The sequence below is a fragment of the Natrix helvetica genome, assembly GCF_964273705.1.
Source record: "Natrix helvetica genome assembly, chromosome: 9".
NCBI classification, from domain to species: Eukaryota; Metazoa; Chordata; class Lepidosauria; order Squamata; family Natricidae; genus Natrix; species Natrix helvetica.
In genome coordinates, this window is record NC_138560.1 from 14,992,428 (window position 1) to 15,005,561 (window position 13,134).

At 39.8% G+C, this 13,134-nt stretch overlaps 1 protein-coding gene across 7 annotated transcripts in view; it reads right to left on the minus strand.

Annotated features, from left to right (window-relative positions):
• The window catches only part of ZDHHC18 (zDHHC palmitoyltransferase 18), a gene marked incomplete at its 3' end in the record, with an annotated part of 54,158 nt that extends 41,291 nt beyond the window's left edge, over positions 1-12,867 (minus strand). For 2 of the 7 annotated variants that reach the window (XR_014176183.1, XR_014176184.1), the window contains exons 1-6: positions 12,185-12,847; positions 7,420-7,580; positions 6,467-6,616; positions 2,081-2,218; positions 1,098-1,146; positions 206-308 (exon numbers count right to left, since the gene is read on the minus strand). Coding sequence is in view for 5 of the 7 variants with exons in the window: in XM_081962604.1 (XP_081818730.1) it covers positions 206-308; positions 1,098-1,146; positions 2,081-2,218; positions 6,467-6,616; positions 7,420-7,580; positions 12,185-12,438 (855 nt within the window). Of the gene's footprint in view, positions 1-205; positions 309-1,097; positions 1,147-2,080; positions 2,219-6,466; positions 6,617-7,419; positions 7,581-12,184 lie in introns of all 7 variants that reach the window. The other 5 variants (XM_081962604.1, XM_081962603.1, XM_081962602.1 and 2 more) reach the window with 5 other exon arrangements.
• Positions 12,868-13,134: the final 267 nt, after the last annotated feature.

Consider the following 13,134-nt stretch of genomic DNA (forward strand, 5'->3'; position numbering starts at 1 on the left):
AAAGGCCTTTTCCCCCCTATTTTGGAATGCAGAAATGTCTGTCTTTTCACCAACAAGAAATGTTATAGTCACTCTGCTTTAGAACAAAGCAAAGCAAAATATTTTAAGCATAATCTTGTGCCTTTCAAGAAACCGATTTAAAGCTGTCGTGATGGCTGTTTGGAATGTTAAACTTCTATTCATTGAAAATAATATCTCTACTCACATCCTCATTGGTTGTCAGATTGGAGGCAATTAAGTAAGTGTGAAACCCTGAGAGGCCAAAAATAGACCAGACTGAAAAAAAACAAATCACCAATTCCAACAGAGTAAATTAGGAATTAAGGAATAACACTTGTGACTGAGGAGCATTCATTTTGCTGAAGTTCTGCCAAAGTTTTACTCCTAGTCACCACCCACCAAATGCATCTGAGCCATTTCAGCATAATTTTTTAAGGAAAGATGATATACAAATAAACCCAAAGACGTAATTAATGATACAATAAATTCATCAGGGGAAAATGTATTCTGCACTTCAGGACGAAGAGTCCCCAGCTGTTTTAATACTTTGCTATTTAATCCTATTTAAAAGATTTTCAAAACGGATTTACAGACAAAGCTAAACCATGAGCAATAAAGCAAATGATAGCCACAGAGTGAAACAGTGCAACAACAGCACAGCTACACAGTCAAGTCACAACACAGATTGAAAAAACCTTGGGGAAATCAAAAAGTCCCCATCTGGCTTTGAGATATTAAATTTGAGACAAGCCTGCCTCAGCTAATCATCACCAAAAGATGACCTCTAACAGAGGGCACTGGAGTTTTATTTTTATGGTTTTTGAGTCACCAAGTTGCATGGACCAAATGAATTACCAGATTTTAGGATAGATCGAAACACCTGCCAAAAGGGAAGGGGAACAAAAGGTCTGGGAGAAAGTTTTCTTCATTGCCTAGGTCAGTCAACTCCCACTTTACATTCTCTACATGTGTTAGGACTGTTGCTGTCACGAACTACTCAGATTCTCATTTATGATCAATTCTTGTTGAATACATTCAAAAAACACTGTCAAGAGTTTTTAAGTGGGAGAGGGAAGAAACAGATATTGAAAGGATATCTTGCTGGTGTTGTTTTCAAAACAGTGAGGAAATCGTTTCCCTGGGAGCCTGCAAAGCAAATAGACATTGAGATAAAGGAAGGAATTTTTTTAAAAGATTTTTTTAAAATCTTGCCTTTATTATTCTTATAAATAACTCAAGGCGGTGAACCATATCTGATACTCCTTCCTTTTCCTATTTTCCTTCTCTAACCACAAAAACATACAGAAGATTAAACAGTGCTGATCCCCAGGATCTCCGATAGAAGAGAGGTTTTGAGCTATACAAGTAACTCCCTCTTGAAATGTGATTTTGTGAACTAAAGATGTTGTAATCCAACATGTTTAGGATTGGGAAAGGGTCAATATATAGGGTTGGTATCTATATCTATATCTATATCTATATCTATATCTATATCTATATCTATATCTATATCTATATCTATATCTATATCTATATCTATATCTATATCTATATCTATATCTATATCTATATCTATATCTATTAACATCTTTGTTTGACTACTTTATGGTCCACATTCATTTTTCAATTTATTTACTGTAGCTATTATTACTTTCCACATATTTCATGGTCATGTGGCCGGCATGATTAAATGCCAAAGGTGCACGGAACACTGTTACCTTCCCACCAAAGGTGGTTCCTATTTTTCTATTTGCATTTTTTACCTGCTTTCGAACTGCTAGGTTGGCAGAAGCTGGGACAAGTAATGGAAGCTCACTCCATTATGTGGTGCTAGGTATTCAAACCGCCAAATTGTTGAGCTTCCTGATCGACAAGCTCAGTGTCTTAGCCACTGAGCCACCACGTCCCAATTTGAGGGTTGATCTGAGGGTTAGGAAGGGCCAATGTAGATTTGGAATGAGAGTTCACGCACATCTATTCTAAATAATTCTTTCTTCAGTTGTGACTTAAGACACAGTGAACTTCCTCACACTTTCCTAGAGTGCTGTGACATTCAACTTTGACAACAGGCCATACTTACGCAAAGCAAGGTGGGTGATGACGCAAGCAAAGATGAAGGCTGTTAGGAAGGAGAGGGAGAGGATGAAGGCATAGAAGAATCTATAGTTCCGCTTCCCCACACAGTTGCCCACCCAGGGACAATGATGATCAAATCGTTCTGGGGGGAAAAGGAACAAAAACACAGTATTAAAGGGAATGACATTTCACATGCTCAAGGAGGATATATACTTATACATAATTTGCCAATCTGGGAACAAATTGTTCTAAGAACTCAGAACTCTTTGGCTGTTTTATTTCCATCTTTATTCACTCCAGAACATGGCACTGCAGGCTTAGTTTGTTAATCTCTGAAAGCAACTTTCCTGGATCAGTCATAGTTTGAGATGTGCCAAGGATGGTTTGGCTCACTTTTATTTGGTCCAGTTTTATTTAGAAAATTACATTCAGACCGGCCACAACCACTTCTGCTCCAGAGAATTTATTTTAAACACTATACAACTGCCAATGCAACAGTGTGGTCCAAAGAAGGTTTACTGTGATCTGGAAGGAAATGAAAAATTTTGGAATTCCCAAAAGTGATATTTTCCCCTCTTTGTACGCATCCCTCATGTATGTTACAAGTGATGCAGAAAACAATTTTAGAAGATGAGTGTAACCTATGGTTAATGCTGGATTCCAAAAGACCCCATTCAAGTCTACAGTCGGTCAGTCATGAAACTCACTGGGGGGCTTTGGGTCAGTTGCTATCTCTTGCTGTCTTACTTAGTTCATAAAGTTGTTATTAAAATAAAATTGGAGGGGGACCACTGTATATGTTTTTTTTGAATTCTTAGAAAAAATGGAATGTAAACACTGCAAACAAACAATACATTAGGACAAGGCTCTCTTTTGCTAATGTGTATGTAATGAGAGTTTTAAAATATTAAAGGAGCCAATTTGGTGTGATTAAGACATCATGCTAGAAACTGGGAGACTGTAAGTTCTAGGCCAGTGTTTCTCAAACTTGGTGACTTTAAGTCCTGTGGACTTCAACTCCCAGAATCCCCCAGCCAGCTATGCTGGCTGGGGGATTCTGGGAGTTGAAGTCCACAGGACTTAAAGTCACCAAGTTTGAGAAACACTGTTCTAGGCCCACCTTAGGCACAAAATCAGCTATGTGACTTTGGGCCAATCATTCTCTTTTAATCCTAAAAAGTAGGCAACGGTAAACCATTTCCAAAACCTTGCCAAAAAACCTGGGACCCACTGGAAGTCCACAATCATTCAAAGACACAAAAAGAAAGGAATATGAAATAGGCTGCGGCTTTAAATTTTTCTTTTCTCTGAAAGCGATCAACGCTAGCTTTCTCTGCTGAAATATCAGCAGCTTGTATTCAAGTATACTGAACTGAGATTTGACTACTAGCTTTAGGGAATTGGTTACCGTTGTATTAGAATGAGAGATACATAACTGAATGAAAAGGGAATGAAAAGTTCATTCATACAAGTCCTTCAGCCAGAGTTAGCACGTTTGTTCAGAAATCAGGATGCCAGATTTACTTGTAATGTACATAATACCAGCTTCCCCCCAGTACTGAACTGCCAGAAATAGACTGTAGAGGACACTGGGGACAGACAAGATAATAGGTGGGAGGATCAGTTCTAATATGCGTTTCTCCAGAAACCCAACTAGCAGATACGTTCATCAGATTTGTTGAAGTAGCAAACAAGTAGGAAACTAATTATTTGCAGCTTACAAAGCTATACATTGGCAAACCTTTGGGGCTTAGGAGTAAAAAAAGAAGGACTAAGCATTTTAGTAAATGCAGTGAAACAATTTTTTTCACTAAGTAGTGAAATGACAGTGTCAAAATGAGTTGGCAACTAAAGGTAAATAAACTAGGAACCGGAAAAGCATTGTGGTTCTTTGGGTCACAGTGAAATTTCTCCCAGAGGATCACTCTGGAAAAAATGCAGAACAATTTCTAACACATCCAAATCAATTCAATGCTGGGATATAGCAAAGAAAGCTCATTTATGAATATCAAGAAAAGGATATATATTTAGACCTCAGTTATTATTCTACGTTTAAAAATAGATTAACTTAGCTCCCTGACAGCTCCCCTTTCCCTTGATACTCCTATCCGCATATTTGGAAAAATCATAATGCTGTGATAAAACCATTAGAACTTTCAATCTGTTTGACAACTGCCAACATTTTGATGGGAATATTGATTTATTACATTAATTCATTTACTTATTTATTGCCTTACAATATAATTGTTTTAAAAAACCTTAGAAAACAATTAAAATTAGAAAAATGGAATAGAAAAATTAAAAAGCAAGATGATAGGTGGCCTGGAGCTGATCTTCTCTACCTGATCAGCCACCCCCAATGCTACAGCTCCCTATCAGGGGCCCAGGCCAAGTAACAGAGACAAATTTATAGGGTCTTCCAGAAGGCTAGGAGTGTGGGGGTAGACCCCACCCCCAGTGGGAGAATATTCCAGAGGGTGGGGGCCACAGCAGAAAAGGCCTATCGCCTGGACCCTGCCAGCTGAAATTCTTTGGTTAAGGAGATCTAAAATAGGTCCTTTCTTCTGGAATGAGTGGGATGGGCTAGTCCCATCAGGGTGAAACAGCTCCTCTGATATCATGGACCCATATGAAAGATGAAAGCATATGAAGGATCAAAGCAATTAACTTGCATTTGCATTGCAAATGTATCTGAGGCATTTGGGAAAAAAAACCTAATATGCAGAGCCAGTATGAACTCATAGATAATTATTCAAAGTCTATTTCCTTCCCACAATTTCACCTTTCAACAGGTAAATTATTAGGAACTTGATCTCAAATCAGTCAACATTTGGGTATTAACACTCTGTTAAAATGTGTATTCCTCAATATATAGCATTATTACAGCCAGGCAAATTAAGTTTCAAAGACAAATGTTAGCTATTAGCTATCTTACTTATTCGAGAAATGCCAATGCCATTCAAATTGTATGCTAATGCCATCCAAACTCTAATTTTACCCGCTCTATTTGCAGCTTATTGTGTGCTCCCTTGGATTCTATCTCTTCCTTTTCACAATCTGCTTAAGGTACATTGGAGAAAGATATTATATATGTGAACACTTCATCATTTCTCATCGCAAAACCCTTTTGTTGGCTTTGACAGATATGCCTGTCCTCTCTTGCTACACAATTTAATCTAACAAAGGTGTAGTCACATAGCTCTTGACTCAATAACTGCGTTCGCTCCTTTGTTTGAAACCATGACTATGTATGAAATCCGCTGATAAAGCAGATTTGTATTCAAATCGGATTCATTCAAGATAACTCACTGCCTTCAAAAATAGGGGGAAATGTCAATTCAAGAATGCAATGACCTACTTCAAAAGTAGACTGCCTCACCCATACCTTTCCCTTGCTCTAAAGAGTGATACATCCTGGCAAGGTTTAGTTTTTTGGGGTGTGACCACGCTTTGGTTCATGTCTTGATATGCCTGTAACTATTCTTCCCAACTAACATGTGCTACAGGAACATTTCATTATTACAAATGCCTCAAGAATGAAAGAAATGAAGGGCCAACAAGTGGAAATGGCTTGCTACTTCTTTGCTCTTTAGGTTTTCAGTAATTCTCATCATTCTTAATATCTGCCTGTCACTTATCCTTATCCAGAGTATTTAAAAAGTCAGTTATTAATGCCATGCATTCATCTATTCACCTTTTCTTCCCAGCGGACGCTCTTTAATTAATATAACATATTCATATTGTGACCATATAGAAAGGCCACCTATATCATACACCAGGTACTTTAACTGTTATAGCACCTCAATAGAGAGATATATGGTAGGCTTTCCAACCTGAAGTAGCTATTCTTTTCAGAGGGATATTTATTGGGGTGACAATTTGTTTGACAAGAGACAAGTAGAAAGAATGATGGTTGGGAAAGAAAAAAAAAAGAATTAACAAGGTCTGCAATTTTGCTGATCTTGAAGCAAAATCATAGCCAGTGTCCTTTATTCCTCATTGCTAGACTTTTCTAAATATTCTCTTGCAGCTCCAAGAAGGCAAGATTCAAACTTTACACACAAGGATCCAGGCGTATTTTTGAACAGCAGGCATCACAAAAAAAACTTGATAATCCTCTTTTTGAATTATTTTATGTGACTTTAGGAAGTGTCTACCTGAACTGGAAATCTTTCTACCTTAGGAAATACTCCTAAACACAAGCAGAATGAGAAATCTCTCCCTATTATACTCAGAATTATCCTCTGAGGAACAATCAAATTTAAACAAAGAACATACAGCACAAAATGTGAACTCAAATGTTTCTGCATTGAAAAAAAGCAGAAAAATAAATTTAATGGAAATGATAATCCTGATTGTTCACAGGATAAAAGTCTCACTCTGATCTTACCAACACAGTTGTCACAGACACTGCAATGGGAAGTCCTGGGTGGACGGAACATTTTACACGTGTAGCAATATTTCAATTTCACCATATACTTGTTTATTACAACTTCCATGGTTCGGGCAGGTGGCCGATAAGTGGAAGTGCCGAGGTTGTCTGTGAAATCAAAAATATTCACCTCTTAGACTCATCCAAGATTTGACTAACACCAGACTAAAGCAAGGACTGAATGCATATTGATAACTTTCTAACAAGTCTCCATCTAAACTAAGATCCAAACAACCCATCCACATCATTCATTGCTGTCTTTCTGAAATGATAGCATGTTATCTGAACTGTAGCAGGCCACAAATGAAAAATAGAATTCACTCCTGAAGCAATTCTTTCAGTGACTAATATATAAAAATATGTTAATCCTCATATCTAAGCACTGTTATTATGATTTTTGAGATGCATTGTAGTGGGATGTTTCAAACAATCCACATTCAGAATCATTCACTTAAAGTTGGTGTAAATCAATTTTAAAAAGGCCCAGGAAAAAGGACAATCCAAACAGACCTTTCTTCATTGTTTCTGTCAATATCTCTACAGCTACCACTTTAAAACTATGAAAAAGATGACTGATCATATGTCATTTTGTGAATATGATAGCTCTAGGTTCAACATACTATGGTGATATAAGCCTGCTGTAAAGTTCAAGGAAAAGAAAGAACCAGGATATACAAAAGTTTCAGAAGTAAAATGTGTAACTATTAGATTATGGATTCCTATCAACTAGTTAAAGGCTAATTATTGGAATTAGTCAAAGACTAAAGGATAAAATGGCCCTGATCTGACTCTACATGTGTACTTTCTATAGATAATTTCAAGAATGAAAATGCCAAAATAACAATTCTGTATAAATACCATTAATAGGATCCCTTATATATTTTTCCATAAAGAAATGTAATAAGCCTCACCAATCCATTTCTCCAGATCTGCAGCTTCACTGGAGGTGGCTCTGGGCAAAATACCGGGATCTCTGAAGCTGGTTTGTAGCAAACAGCTGATGACAAAAAAGAACAAGATGCCAGCAATGATAGGAATAGCTATGGTCAAGTTATAAGCCAGGAATGGACAGCTGAAAAGTAAAGAAAACATTATTGAATTATTGAATACTGAATTTCCATTCGTCACACTAATTTTCTACTCATTGCTTGGCTTCTTTTTCTAGCTGCTTCCTTCAACTAACAAATATTATATCATAACCTGCCTCGCTGTCTAAAGTTCTTAGGAAAAAGATACAAGATACCTATCTCACAGACAGGAATTATAGTATATTCCTGGGATGAAACTTGTTAAATACTTTCAGTATATACTTGTTCAATGGTGTAAATCTTTCTCAAAAACAATACTATAGATAGCACTTAGAGCATTTTCCCCTTAACACTGTGCCTAATTTAGAATCCCACATTCTAGTTTAATTTCAGTTCACATAGTTAACTAGGGTTCTATTGATTTTTCAACTGACTTCTTAAAGGTAAAACTATATCTGACTGTATTAATATCATTCTTTGAATTGGCTATATAAACAATTTTGTGCATAAATCTGAGAAACGCTACTACTGCTAGCCCATCCACCGAATTCAGGCAATACAAGCTTACAACAGCCCACAGTTTCAACTGAAATGTAGAGCCCAATTTAACAAGTATGGGTCTCATGCCTAGTGTTCTGTGGGGCAGTGCCTCTAAAACTTTCCCAAGCATATTAAATGACAACTGCCAATTCTCCCTACCCAAAGTCATTGACTCCACACCTGAAACCGTCTTGCAATGCAAGATGTCTTTACTACACAACATTCTAAAACTGTAAAATGTAGTTTTAAAGCAGCAAATATCTGTCTCCAAATGTTTTTCCCTAGAGGGAAAGAAAAATATTTGTTTGAAGTGAAACATTAAGTATTTTGGTGACATGCTTTAGGGAGGCCAAACAATACTAGAAGATGTCAGCTTTAAATTTTAGACTATAAACATTTATTTATGCATTTATTTATTTTAAGATTTTCTTATGTGATTGTAATGTTCCTTATTTGTTGTATATTCTCAAAGTTACAGACAGAATTGTGGTTCTACCAATTACTTAATTTTAGGATATGACCAAAGAAGAAATGTCAATGTTAAAATGTTATTTCTAGCTAAATGTTGCTCTGACAGGCTAGCCTTGTAACCAACTAAAATAAACTGCAATTAAATAATATTGTCTGAAACTTTCTCAATCCTCCAGATAATAAAATTAATCACAGATCCCCCAATTGTATGCTGCCATTCTTTCATTATGAACTTTGAAATGTATTTCTTCAAAGCAAGAAAGATTTGTTTCAACCAGTTAGTCAAATCATCTTGGATACTGTTCTTTAAATTAATTATAAATTATTTAAAACCTTTGAAGTGAAAGAAAACCTAGCATCAATGGTTGTATTTATTATTCATTGTCCATTAAATACTCGCACGATAAAAATTCTAAGTTCTGTTTCTGCAAGATTAACCTGAACCTATGACTAAAATTCTGGATTTTAGAGACCTTAAAATCAAAGGTCTCTAAAATATATCACAACAGTTTTGGAAAAATTAATGCTATATCTTTAGGCAATAATTTCCTGTAACTTAATGATTCTCTTGATTAACCATGTCCACTTCCAACTGTTTCACATAAACAACTATATAATAGGATAAGATGCCTTATTTTCTCAGAACAGAGTAGTCACTTCCCTATTAAATTATCCTTCATTGGAGGAATATTCCTTTCAATTTTGTTTATTTGAACAATTTGTATAGCTGTACATTTTATAAGCAAATTTCTGGACAACTCGCAACAACCATACAATTACAAAAAACAAACTAAAAAGCCAGCACCTCAATCATCCTCAAGAGATGCCCCAGCAACCACCCACAGACCCATGACTCTACTGAATGAAGAGCCAGTGTTTTATGGCTTACAGAAAGACTAAAGGGGTGGAGCCCTGTTGGATTACTGGGGAAGGAGCAGTTTTCTATAAGATAGGGGCATGGTTCTTAGGTACCAATAGAGGCCAATATTTCATGAAAGGAACCTGGAATCTGCCTCTTATCTGATCTAATGGGAAGGGCAGTTACAGTCCAGCAAATAACCTGGTCTCATGCCACTTAAGGCTTTAAAGGTAATAATCAGCACCTTGAATTGCACTTAGAAGGAGACTGGAAGACAGTGCAACTTGAACAACAGGAGAATAATGCAAGCAAACGTAGGGGCTCAGTTGTGGCACCTGGGTGGTTTTCAAAGGTAGTGCCATGTAGCGCACATTGAAGTAAACAAAACAGAAATTGCAAAGATGTGTATCTGGTAGAAAAATATCATGAGTAAAGGCCTCTTGGTCCAGGAAAGAGTACAACTGGCATACAAAAGAAGTCTGTGTAAATGTCCCTCTAGGCAGGACTTCCATCTGTTCTATGAGCAGCAGCCATAAGTCCATTGTGTACCAGTAAACTCCAGGGGAGTGTAAGTCCATTGACAGTCAAAGATGATATATAATCAGACCCAGAGGGACCAAAAACCCAAAGCCACTCTGTTTTGCCAGAATCCAGTTGAAGTAGTTGAAGTTAGTTCCCGCCCATCTAACCATCACAGCATCCAAGCACTTGATCAGCACTATGATGTCAACTGCCCAGTGGTGGAAATGTATAACTAGGTATTATCAGTGTACTGATGATGCAGCATTTCTTGCCAGCAAATGATCTCACCCAGCGGTTTCATGTAAATATTAATGAGAAGAGAAGAGAGGCTTGAGCCCTGAGGGTTCCTATATTGCAATGGCATTGGGGGCTTTACCTCTCCCCCACCTCCCCGAAACACCAAATGAAACCAGCCCACAGACAATGGTTTATTAAATGTGCAAGCTAAGACCAAGCAATCCGTACAGGTAGTCCTTGACTTACAACAGTTCATTTAGTGACCTTTCAAAGTTTCAATGGCACTGAAAAAAGTGACGTGTGACCATTTTTCACACTTATGATTGTAGCAGCATCCCCATGGTCAGGTGATTTACATTTGGATGCTTGACAACAGGTTGCAGTGTCCTGGGGTCATGTGATCACTTTTTGCAAACTTCTGACAAGCAAAGACAATGGGGAAGCCAGATTCACTTAACAACCGTATTATTAACAACTTCAGTGATTCACTTAACAAATGTAACAAGAAAAGTTGTAAAATGAGACAAAACTCCCTTAACAAATGTCTCATTTAACAACATAAATTTTGTGCTCAATTGTGGTCGTAGACTGAGGACTACCTGTAGAGCTTTCCATATTGCAATGTATGTGATTCCAGTTACACAGTAGCAGGTGCCAAGTACTATGCTGAAATTTCCTTCGTCTTGAAATTATTGGTTATAATGATTGAAAAAAGTGTATACGTGAAAAGCTAAAACCAAGAAACAAAACTAACTCCACTGCAATTCAATTCTAACGTAATGGATTTACCACCGAGGACTATATTCTAATTTGAAGCAATTTTGTGGATCCAGTCCACAAAAGTGTATAGCACTAATCCTTCCATTCCCTACCCTCCAGTCAGAGCTGAAGAAGCTTCTTGGATGATAAACGAAAACGTCTTCAAAGAAAAACCAGAAAGTCCAGTTGCCTCCTGAAAAAAGCACCTTTGGGACAACCATGACCTGGATGACTGAGAATCTCCATAGACAAGGCATGCCTTCCATTGAGGACCTGTACACTGCATGAGTCAAAAAGAGGGCCGTGAAAATATTTACAGACTCCTCGCATCCTGGACATAAATTGTTTCAACTCCTACCCTTCAAAACCACACTATAGAGCACTGCACACCAAGACAACTAGACACAAGGACAGCTTTTTCCCCAAACGCCATCACTCTGCTAAACAAATACCTCACCACTGTCAAACTCCTCACTATTACTATTAGTCTTCTCATCGTTCCTATTACTCATCTCCTCCCACTTATGATTGCAGGACTGTAACTTGGTTGCTTGTATCCTTACGATTTATATTGATATTGTTTCCTGATTGCTTACTTGTACCCTATGACTATCATTAAGTGTTGTACCTTATGATGCGTGATGAATGTATCTTTTTTATGTCTTTTTATGTACACTGAGAGCATTTGCACCAAAGACAAATTCCTTGTGCGTCCAATCACACTTGGCCAATAAAGAATTCAATTCTATTCCTATTCCTTATCCCTATTCTATTCTATTCTGTTCCTATTCTATTCTATAAGTTAGCACCTACTCATTTACTTAAAAGCCCTGTTGACATCACGGGGTCCTGAGGCAAACATTCGCAGCCAAATCTGGCCACACTCTTGCATGAGTTTACCTAGGAGGAAGTCTCAGAGAGAGAATTCAAGGCAGCTTACGGTGTTTTTGCCAGGAAACCTTTCCTTGCAGTTAACACACTTCAGAATGTGGGGTGCTGCTGCTGCTGTCCATCCCCCTTGGTCGGCCTGGTGGCTTCCAGATGGATGGGGGACCACAACAGCCAGCATCCCCGACGGGGGGGGGGAGGAGGGCTTTTCGGGGCGTTGCAGCCCCCACCTATTTGGAGACCGCCTTATTGGGGAAGGGAGAAAAAGCAGGAGGGAGGATATACGGCGGCACCTTCTATAAAAGCGACGCCGAAGAGGGTTCACGACCCCCGCGACCCGCCCGAGGGGAAGCTTGCCCCCCCCCGACTCACTCGAAGGCGAAGAAGAGGCCGCTGGTGACCACAATGAGGCCGACCGTGAGGAGAAAGACGCTGCTGTGCCGCGCCAGCATGAGGCGCCCGCCACAATAGAACCGGTTGCGCCCGGGGAAAACCTCCCACTTGCGGCGGGGCCGCGGGGCCAGAGTCGCGGGGGCGGTGCTGGAGGCCACGGAGGTCGGGGGTCCAGAAGCGGCGGGGGCAGCCGGGGTGCCCGGCGGGATCTGCCGGTACTCGCAGTCTTTCATGGCGGTGATGATGGCGATGGCGGCGTCGGCTGGCCTCCCCGCGTCCTCCGGACCCCCGCGGGCGGCGCTGCCAGAGCGCCGGGATGGCAGAGACCGAGCCGCTTTGCCTTTCTCTCTCTCTCGGGAGGGAGCTCGGGAGGACCAGCAGCCAGCAGCACACGCGCTCCCCACCCACCTCCCGGCGCAGCGCCCCCTCAAGCCGGCCGGGAGCCCGCACTGCAGGGCCGCGACCCTCACCGGGCCGCTCCTGCCAATTTCCCCTCAAGAGGCGGGGGGGGGGGAAGGATGCGCGCCACAGAGAACGCGCGCGCGCGCCGGCCAGACAAGCTGGTAGGCAGCCTGCTTCTTCTTCTTCTTCTTCTTCCCCGCCGCGTTGAGGTACTGCCTCGCCGACGCCGCCGGGATACAATCGGAACTCGTTTGCCGGGAGGACTAAACCGGAGGACCCTCGGGGCTTCCGGGTTTTCTAGCTCTGGTGTAGGAAAAGGGAAGGGAATGGGAGACAATATGCAGAAATATGCTTTTTATGAAGATGGGAGATTTCCCCCCCCTTTTCCAATATTTTGAAGTTGCTTGCAGAATACAGAAAGAGGAGGCACTACATCTAATACATATTATTATTATTTCACGGCTTGTTTCAGGTCTCCAGCCTTGGCCACTTTGCGACTGGTGGACTTCAACTCCCAGAATTCCTCA